General features: G+C 46.7%; 1 protein-coding gene and 1 long non-coding RNA gene across 4 annotated transcripts in view; one reads left to right on the top strand and one right to left on the bottom strand.

The window, feature by feature from the left end:
* Positions 1-504: 504 nt before the first annotated feature.
* LOC103132450 (high mobility group protein B2-like) overlaps positions 505-10,059 on the bottom strand; it is an 11,792-nt gene continuing 2,237 nt past the window's right edge. Inside the window, exons 2-6 of one of the 3 annotated variants that reach the window (XM_016667403.1) lie at positions 9,448-9,473; positions 8,140-8,298; positions 2,541-2,692; positions 2,264-2,438; positions 505-2,168 (exon numbers count right to left, since the gene is read on the bottom strand). In XM_016667403.1, coding sequence (XP_016522889.1) covers positions 2,043-2,168; positions 2,264-2,438; positions 2,541-2,692; positions 8,140-8,298; positions 9,448-9,473 — 638 coding nt within the window. In that variant the 3' untranslated portion in view covers positions 505-2,042. Of the gene's footprint in view, positions 2,169-2,263; positions 2,439-2,540; positions 2,693-8,139; positions 8,299-9,447; positions 9,474-9,862; positions 9,867-10,059 lie in introns of all 3 variants that reach the window. The other 2 variants (XM_016667404.1, XM_007544261.2) reach the window with 2 other exon arrangements.
* LOC107835132 (uncharacterized) lies at positions 2,699-4,425 on the top strand. Its single transcript, XR_001660962.1, has 2 exons — positions 2,699-3,093; positions 3,138-4,425. It is a non-coding gene; the product is annotated as an uncharacterized LOC107835132 (long non-coding RNA).

Raw genomic sequence — 10,059 nt, forward strand, 5'->3', positions numbered from 1 at the left:
CTGGACCAGTAGGACCCGGGGGTCAAAGGTCAGCTGGTATCGCCCATTACTACCTAGAATCACCTGGAAGGATCTGGACCCGTCAGAAGTTCTTCCCTCCATGTGAGCAGAACATCTGTACCGTTGCTCCAGAACCTCAGACGGTTCTGACCCGTTCAAGAGCTGGTCCCAGTTGGTCTGGTTCTGGTTCTCCACCTGACGGTTGGACCACTCAGAGGTTCTGGACCTCAGCTTCTCTAAGGTTCTGATCCATACAGGAGGTCCGTTACCAGAACCAGAGACTGAGCAGACATGGGTTGATGGAACAAGGTTCTGGTTCTGATCCGTAAAATAAAAGAAACCATGGACCAGAACCCTCTGATGTTCTGGAGCTTCTTCTCTGGACCAGAACCACTGGGCTTGAAGTTCTGTGCGGTCCAAAAAGGTTCTGGTACCAGCAGTTTCCCGTGGAGCAACCTGATTGGTTGGTGAGGTCATGTGACCAGGAAGTGAGTCAGACGCAGCAGCAGTTGGTAGTTTTATTATAAAAGCTGCAGTTTCTACTGACAGAACAGGAACAGAAAAAACACAGGGAGGGGGGGGGTAACCATGGTAACAGTGAGGGGGGGCTACTGTTGGACAGTTTAACACACACACACACACACACTGTTTTCACACACTCAGTAACACTCTGAGGACCCGGTGTGTGTTTCAGAGTCAGAAGGTTTAAACTCAGCGGGTCGGCTGGAATCGGGTCAGAACTCAGGGATGGAGGTCGGAGGTCGTCTGATAATCGGGGGGTTGCTGGTTCAATTCCCACCTTGGCTCTAGTTGTCTCCTTGGGACAAAGACTGCACCTCCCTGTCTGGAGGTCAGTGGGCCCAACAGGAGGTCAGGGGGCCCAACAGGAGGTCAGGGGGCCCAACAGGAGGTCAGGGGCCCAACAGGAGGTCAGGGGGCCCAACAGGAGGTCAGGGGGCCCAACAGGAGGTCAGGGGCCCAACAGGAGGTCAGGGGGCCCAACAGGAGGTCAGGGGGCCCAACAGGAGGTCAGGGGGCTCAACAGGAGGTCAGGGGGCCCAGCAGGAGGTCAGGGGCCCAACAGGAGGTCAGGGGCCCAGTGAATGGGTGGCAGCTAAAACAGATAGGAGCCAATAATAGTTAGTAGCTCCTCCATCAGAGACTGAGTGAAGTTCTGGATCTTCTGTCCTGGATGAAGCTATACAGCTACAGAACCTTTAGCATTGATCCACGTCTCTATTGGTTCTGACCCGGGTCAGGGTTGTGGTTGTGCTGGAGGTCAAAGGTCACGCTGGTCTGACCTCCAAGTTACAGAGGGAAGCTGGGAGAAGCCACTGGTTACCATGGTAACTGGGTCAGCTGGTCAGGAACAACCCGCACATCCTGACCCGGTACTGGTTCTGATTGCTGCAGCAGCACTTAAAAGATTCTGGATCATTCTGACCCGGTTCTGACCCGACCCAGATGTCTTTCATGGAACCGGGTCGGAACCAGAGGTTCTAACCGTTTTAAGTCGGTACGAAACCCTGTTGATCAACTGTTTGGTTCCGGTTCCTCGTTGACAGCGGCCCGGTTCTGGTGAAAGAGAAACATGCTGGGCTTTCTGAGGCCACTGATTGGTCGAGCTGGGTCTGTCAGTTACCATGGTTACACCCATACTGGACCCACAAGAGTCATTCGGACTGGACCTCCTGGAATCAGTGGTTCTGGTGGTATCCAGAGGTGATGCTTTCTGGACCGGATCTGACCTGGTTCTGAGGATGAAAGGCGCCGCCTGCTGGACAAGCAATGGAACTGCTGGACATCTGGATCAGAACCGGCTCTGAGACGGGTCAGAGAACCAGAACAGTTCTGATTCTGGATCATCAACACTTGAGGGATAAACCCAGCTGGCTCAGAACCAAAACACCATCGGGTCAGGAACAGAACAGAGGTTCTGGACCCGATCCGCTCCAGGCTGTCCTCCATCAGAACCGTTCTGGTCTCTGACCCGTACGGTACCGGTCCGGTCTCTGAAACACACCCCGTTCTCCTCAGTCTCTCTACTCGTCGTCTTCATCGTCTTCATCATCTTCCTCCCCCTCCTCATCCTCCTCTTCCTCGCCGCCCTGAGCTGAAGAGTCCGGGTTCCTGGCGAAGGTTCCCCCGCCGCGGTACGCCACCATGTCCTGCAGGCAGAGTGTTGGGGTCAGACGTCAGGGTTAAAGTCAGAGGTCAGGGGTCAGAGGTCGGGGTTCCCCCCTGGTTCCGGTCCGGTCCTCACCCGGTCGTACTTCTCCCTCAGCTTCTGGGCCTTCTCCTCGTACGGCTGCTTCTCAGACTGGCTCAGTTTGCTCCACATCTCGCCCAGCTTCTTGGCGCAGTCGCCGATGGACAGACCTGGGTACTGCTGCTTCACGCTGGGCCGGTACTCGCTGCAGAACACGAAGAACGCCGACCTGGAGGGACAGAGGGGTTAGAGGGGAACCACAACCAACAGGAGGTCCGGTCCTCTGCTACTGGACCAACCAGAACCAGCAGGTCTCCCTGCAGATACTCACGGCGGCCTCTTGGGGGCGTTGGGGTCTTTCCTCTTGCGGCCTCTCTTGCCGAAGCCTTTGGGCGGGACGTAGTCCCTCATCTCCCGGTTGTAGCGAACCTTGTCGGCCTTCGCCATGTCCTCAAAACGCTTCTTCTCTCCTGGGGACAGCGCCTGGACAAGAGGACAAGATGGGACCAAATGGAGGACAAGATGGGACCAACTGGAGGACAAGATGGGACCAACTGGAGGACAAGGTGGGACCAACTGGAGGACATGATGGGACCAACTGGAGGTCAAGATGGGACCAACTGGAGGACAAGATGGGACCAACTGGAGGACAAGATGGGACCAACTGGAGGACAAGATGGGACCAACTGGAGGACATGTTGGGACCAACTGGAGGACAAGGTGGGACCAACTGGAGGACATGTTGGGACCAACTGGAGGACATGATGGGACCAACTGGAGGACAAGATGGGACCAACTGGAGGACATGTTGGGACCNGATGGGACCAACTGGAGGACATGTTGGGACCAACTGGAGGACATAATGGGACCAACTGGAGGACATGGTGGGACCAACTGGAGGACAAGGTGGGACCAAATGGAGGACAAGATGGGACCAACTGGAGGACACAAAGGACCTTGGGGACACCAACAGGAAGCTGTCTCTAGATCCTTCCTGTCTGAGGTAAGGTCTCCATCAGCTGCTTTAATCCCAGATTATCTAAGATCCACCACAGAAGAAGAAGCAGAGTCCTCCTGGTGTCCGCCATGTTGGAGGCTCCAGCTGCTCTGGAGGATCCAGAGATCAGCTGATCTTCATATTTCTCCATGAATCAGCCAATCAGAGAAGAGCTCAGAGGAATCAGTGGTCAGCTGACTGACTGCTCAGGACTCCACTGCTGAAGGAAAGTTTGGTGGAAGGATAAATGTCAGTGATTCACTGGGAGGATCTGAGACTGGAGCTGAAGAGTCTGGATGTCCTTGAACACACCATTCAGGAGGAACATGATGGTTCTGGACGGGATGATGGTCCAGATCATCTCTCCATCATCACTGATTCTGTCTCCTGACCTTCTGAGTCCAACAGCAGATTGATTATCATCTATAATTAATTAATGGACTAATCAGCCTCAGTTCCTCTGGTGTGAATCAACATCCCATTAATAAATGTCTCAGTGTTTAATGTTGCTGCATCTCCTGTTATAACTCTGAACTTGTTCTGGTTCCTGTAGGACGGGAACCTTTGACACTGGAACGGAGTCGGTACTAAACGGTACTTGTGTGTAGCTTTTTAATAATAAACATTATTTAATTTAATATTTATTTTTCAATATGTAAAATGTAAACATATGAAGACAGCATCCAGCTCTTCATCACAGTTATTATCTTTAGAGATGAAACTCCTCAGAACAAACGGAGTGTTTTGTCTTTCAGCCCAGATTAAAATCCAGCTCCATGTTTTCCCAGGCAGACGTCACCATCACCAGATGTATCAAACATTTGTTTGTTCCTGGCTACAGATGAAGAGTCGGAGGCTAACAGAGGCTAATGCAGCAGCTAGAAGTCTCAGGTTGTTGAAAATTGTGCCTTAGGAAAAATCTTGTGCTTAACCAGGAGCTTTGTTCTCAAACTAGTCGAGTTTCTGCTGCTGGCCGTTTACGTCGCGTTGCAATGAGGATTTCAACCGGAGGATTATAATCCTGGCAGACCCGAGTGAAGTGGCCCCCAAATCAGACCAAATGGGTTTCAATCAACTGAGCTATGACTGTGCTGGATTGTGCAGGAAACATTTTCATTTGTACTGTTATCAATTCAAAGATAATAAAACTTTATAGAGGTCATCAGAGGTCAACTCTGTCTGATACTGTACTGAAATAGTTACAGTTTTGGAAAATATGCACCTTGATGCACTGCTATGAATATTAATAAGAAGTGTAGATGATTGCTCTTGATCATAACATTGAGCTCAAAATGGCTGAGTAGATGCCAAGCACACGTTTGGTTTTATTCTTATTTTGTGTATTTCAAATGTAGTTTGTCCAATAGCGCCCTCTAGTGATCAGAAGCTACGATACAGGTCACCGAGATTGTTTTGGGAGGTGTTGACCCATAGACATAGTATAAGAGTAGACCCCCCATTGGCTGCTCCGGCGCAGGAAATACGGCGGCCATCTTGGTTTCCTAAAGACACGATGTGAGGAAGAATCTCACATCGGATTTTGGACTCAATCTGAGCTGCTGAATCTTTGAAGCTGGATATTCTCGGCTGGAAAACAGCCGACAGATATTAGGCTGGACATGATGTATATATACATATATACAAGTTTTTATATGCATTTATACATATCTATCTAATATATATTATTCAGTACTAATCATTATTTATTTGTGTTTGTATAGTTGTAATATGCTCTTCATACATCGATATCAGAATATTCCATATTTAAATATGATGAACTATGTATTAAAAACATACTTAAAAATACAATTGTTTATAAATGTTGCTTTGATAGATGTTTGAATATGGTTTACAGTAACAAAAAGTGTGTTATGATCGATTAAATCCGCTGATACGTCATTGTGCTGTTAAACACATAACGCTGAGTGGAGTGGTGGACCGCTCCAAGATGGCCGCCCTAAATCTCGTCAGCGACAATAGGCGAGAGCGGTCCATGAGGGTCTATCCTTATATTATGTCTATGGTTGTACCAACCTGTTCATTCTAAATAATACCAAGTTTGAATTGAATTTCTTCCAGGTTAAAATTAAATCATTCATGTTCATAGGGGCTGCACAGTGGTGCAGTTGGTAGACCTGTTGCCTTGCAGCAAGAAGGTTCTGCATCTTTCTCCATGCAGAAAGATGCCCAGTCTTTCTGCATGGAGTTTGCATGTTCATGTGGGTTTCAAAAACATGACTGTCAGGTTAATTGGTCTGTCTAAATTGTCCCTGGGTGTATGTGTGTGCATTGTTATGCCCTGCAACAGACTGCAACTTATAACTGAAATTCAAATTTATGGTGTTAATGAACACCATGAACAGGTGTTCATTGACCTTTGATGACCTCCAGAAACATTTCTTTATATCTTTAAAATGATGGCGGCAAAAACGAAAATTTTTGCTGCACAAACGTTTGACACCCATTTTGTCTGATGTGAAGAAGGTGGGGGACCAACTTCACTCAGGGGCCTGGCAGCCCGCCATGCTTTACTAAACCAGGTCAAGTGTTGCTTGTTTTGGTTTTTAGTTATTATATTATAATCCAAAAGAACAACAAAAAAACAACAACATTCTTTTAAATTTTTTTTCTGTCTTAAATCCAGATTTAGAGCGTCTCTGTTTCTCTGAGCATTTCACTAGCAAAGCAGATTTATTCCCAATGGATGAGTTTATAACAGATGAGTTTATAGTTGATGCATTTAAAGCCAGGAGAGCGACCAATCACAGGGCTGGATCCTCTGCTTGATCTCTTAGGTTTACCTCGGCGCGCCTCCTTTCACTCAAACTGGACCCAGTCTGACCTCTATGGATATTTACATCAACCACCTGTGAGGAATTATGATTCTTTAGAGAACTCCACATCAGGGTAGGAGTTTAAACCCACCATGTTGCTCTGGTTGCACAGCTCTACGTGAACCAGTGCTAACCTCATCATGCAGGTTCAGCCCGGGGAGGAGCTTTAGCGCCCACATCATCCTGGTTTTATATTATTTTATTATTATTTTTCCGGTTACACGAAGCATCAAACCTTATCAATGCTTTGTCCACTTCGTCAGAGTTAATGAGCGGCCAAGTGAAGATCAGAAAAAGTTGTTGTGTAATAGTTTCTGACTCTCATTAAAAACTCAACAGACAGAAATGTTAGAGCTACTGAAGAGCAGCAATGAATTAAATCTCCTGTTTGTTGCTCATCTCTGCAGGTTTAACTCATCCTGCAGGGCCGGTCCAAGGCTGGATGAGGCCTGGGGCAGAATCTGACTGAGGGGCCCCTCTTCATGCTAACAACATCAGCAGCTCTAACAGATTCTGTGTCGATTTTATCTGAGAGAGGAGGAGTTTAATTAGCCAACATAAAAACTATCAGTTATAATCCAGTTTACTAATTTGTATTTGTGAACAAACAGCTCAAACTTAAAGATTAAACTCAGCATCAGATTGTTGCTATGGTAACAAACCAATCTAACTATGAATATTCTTTCAAGTTTTACAAACTAAACTTGCCAGATCCTTAAAATTTTACATTTAAATGTTAAGCTATATTTTTATTTATGTTGAAACCATTAAATCAAATTTATCATCATTGATCATCTCAATAAATAAATGTTACATTCATGTAACTGTGCTAAAATATTAGCATTAATGGCCCCTGAAGCCCAACTTAACATCTTTTAATACAAAAACACGATGGTTCATCAATGGACCACCCGCCGGGTTCAGCAGGTTTTCTGGAGGAACCCCTGAATGAGCAGAACCAACATCGCATTTAGAAAAGTGGAGCCGTAACTTTGAGCGTTTTCTACCAGCTACACTTTGTTTACTGAACCAGCTGCTGACATCATTACCCTGCTGTGCTGCGTTCAGGACAAGCATGGAAAATCCCCCTCTCTTCCTCCACACTGTCTGTCACAATGATGCGTTTAGGTACCGAAACATGGCACCGTTTACTCAGTAGTACCTATAAAAGTACTGAATTCGGTACCATCCAGGTTCCTGTGATGTCAGACATGTTTACTTCAACTGGATCAGATCCTCTGTGATCAGAAAGTGATCAATCAGCTGAATGATCCTGATCAATAAACATGATCACCTGATCAGGTAGCTGATTGATCTAATGACTGAGACAGGAAGAGGAAACAGGAAGAGGAAACGGGAAACAGGAAGAGGAAACTCGCTGCAGGTTCTCCGAACCAGGCAGAAAATAAACATTGATGTTATTAAAAGCAATATTGATCTGATCAGAATAAACTGATCGACTCCCGATGCTGATTCAGATCCAACATGGAGGACTTCACATCATCAGAACCCGACCCTGGTTCTGATCCGGCTGATGAAGTGCAGCTGTGAGGTTTACTGGCAGAACAACGACCCCTGAACAGACCAGAGGAATGATGCTGCCACCACCTGGTTCCCAGCAGGAGGATCAACATGGAGAATTAAACATCTGGATCTATTTTATTAAACGGATCTCAGATCATCTCCATGACAACACCAGACATCATTTCTGATTCAGTATCTATATTATTTATAACTCAGTGACTTTATCGTCCCATAATGGTGAACATGTTGACTGATTCTGTGACCTTTGACCTTTCCCAGAGCGAGTCACCTCAACAAGACTCAATAACCTGGAACTGATTCTTCCTCCTGAACCTGAACGCATCTGAACTAACAGTTTATAAAGGTTTTAAAGGTCATTAAGGCTCTGGAGGAACGATCTACACCAGGAGGAGATGGAGCCGTTTCATTTATACCTGAGGCTCATCTAAAACCTGCAGGACAGCAGAGGACTGGAGTTGGACACCCTGATCTACAGAAAGTATATGTCCCTCTCCTCCCGTCCCCCTGTCCGTCCCTCTCCTCCCGTCCCCCTGTCCGTCCCATGTCTCGCTGACCTTCCACCTCTCGGAGCATTTCTTGGAGAACTCGGCGAAGTTGACCGACTGCTCCGGGTTTTTCTTGCGGTGTTCCTCTCGACACGTCTGGACGAAGAAGGCGTAGGCCGACGTCTTCCCCTTCGGCTTGTTGACATCTTTACGCATCATGATGGCGGCCTGAGGAAGAGGAGGAGAATGAGGAGAGCAGCTCCAGCAGAATCAGTAGAGACCTGATGGAGACACTGAACGCTCCAGAGAGACGAGTCCAACATGGAGACATCTTCGTTACTCTGCAGCCTCTGAAGGGATTAATATCATATTAATATAAACCTGACATCATTTTCTCATCCAGAACAAATCTGGATGTTCTGCAGGACAGATTAACACCAGATTGGCTCAATGGTAAAATCGTAAATGGACTGAACTTCTATAGCGCCTTTCCAGTCATTTTGACCACTCAAAGCTTTACACTAGAGTCACATTCACCCATTCACACTCACACATTCATGCACTGACATGCAGATTGGTGGGCAGGTTGGGGTTACGTGCCCAGGGCCACATCGACATGCCGCAGCAGGAAGCTGGAATCAAACCTGCAACCTTCTGATGACGACTCTACCCACAGAGCCACGGTCGCTCCAATATAAGAAGATTATTAATAAATTAGACTGGAGAGTTTATGATCCATTTAATCTGATTTATTTAATTTATTTATTAATAACTGTTACAGTTAACACAGCCAATGAGATCCTAGAGACTCAGAGGAAGCCAGAGGAATGGAGGAGAAGTGAGCTGGTACCAGTTTTACCAAGAACAAGAGAGATGAACTAAACTGTGACACTCCAGAGGAATAAAGCTGATGAGGCATTCACTGAAGTTATGGGAAACAGTTGTTGAATCCAGACTGAGGTCAAAGGTCATCTGTGAGCAGCAGGTCGGTTTCATGCCTACAAATGTACCACAGATGCAACCATTGCAGATGTTGATGGAGAGTCCAGAGAATGTCAGAGGAGCTGCATCGTGTTTTCGTAGATCTAGAGAAGAGGAGCTGTGGTTCTGCATGAGGAAGTCTGGAGAAACAGAGAAACATGTTGGTGTGGTGAAGGACATGAACGGCTGTCAGACTGTGGTGAGGTGTGCTGCAGGAGGGACAGAGGAGTTCAAGGAGGAAGTGGGACTTCAAGGATCGGCTCTGAGCCTTTCCTGTTTCCTGCGGCGATGGACAGGAAACAGGAATCACCATGAACTATGATGTTTACAGATGACATTGTGATGTGTGGTGAGAGCAGAGAACAGGTGGAGGAAAATCTGGAGACAGAGGCTCACCTGGAAAGAGAGCCTCTTTCTGTACCCTAGGGAACAGAAAGAAAGTGAAAGATTTTAAATACTTAGAGTCAACAGTCCAGAACAACGGCGAGTTTGGAAAAAAAGTGAAGAAACATGTCCAAGCAGGGAGGAACAGGTGGAGAAACGTGTCAGGTGTGATAAAAGAATATCAGTGAGAATGAAGGAAAGGTGAACAAGTTATTACAACTGAAAACCAGCGATCAGCCCGAAACCTGGGAGTAGTGATGACCTCTGACCTGAACCTTCAGAGCCACATTAAGACAGTCACAAAGTCGGCCTTCTATCACCTGAAGAACATCTCCAGGATTAGAGGACTGATGTCTCAGCAGGATCTAGAGAAACTCATCCATGCGTTTATCTTTAGCCGCATTGATTTCTGCAGCAGCGTCTTCACAGGTCTGACTAATAAACCAATCAAACAGCTGCAGCTGATCCAGAAGCTGCTGCTGCTGTTCTCACTAAAACCAGGAAGATGGAGCACATAACACCAGTTTTAAAGTCCCTACACTGGCTCCCTGTAGCTCAGAGGATAGACTTTAAAATACTGTTAGTTTAAAAATCACTGAACGGTTTAGCACCACAATACATTAA

This window comes from Poecilia formosa, unplaced genomic scaffold (assembly GCF_000485575.1).
Source record: "Poecilia formosa unplaced genomic scaffold, Poecilia_formosa-5.1.2 Scaffold1062, whole genome shotgun sequence".
Classification (NCBI taxonomy): Eukaryota; Metazoa; Chordata; class Actinopteri; order Cyprinodontiformes; family Poeciliidae; genus Poecilia; species Poecilia formosa.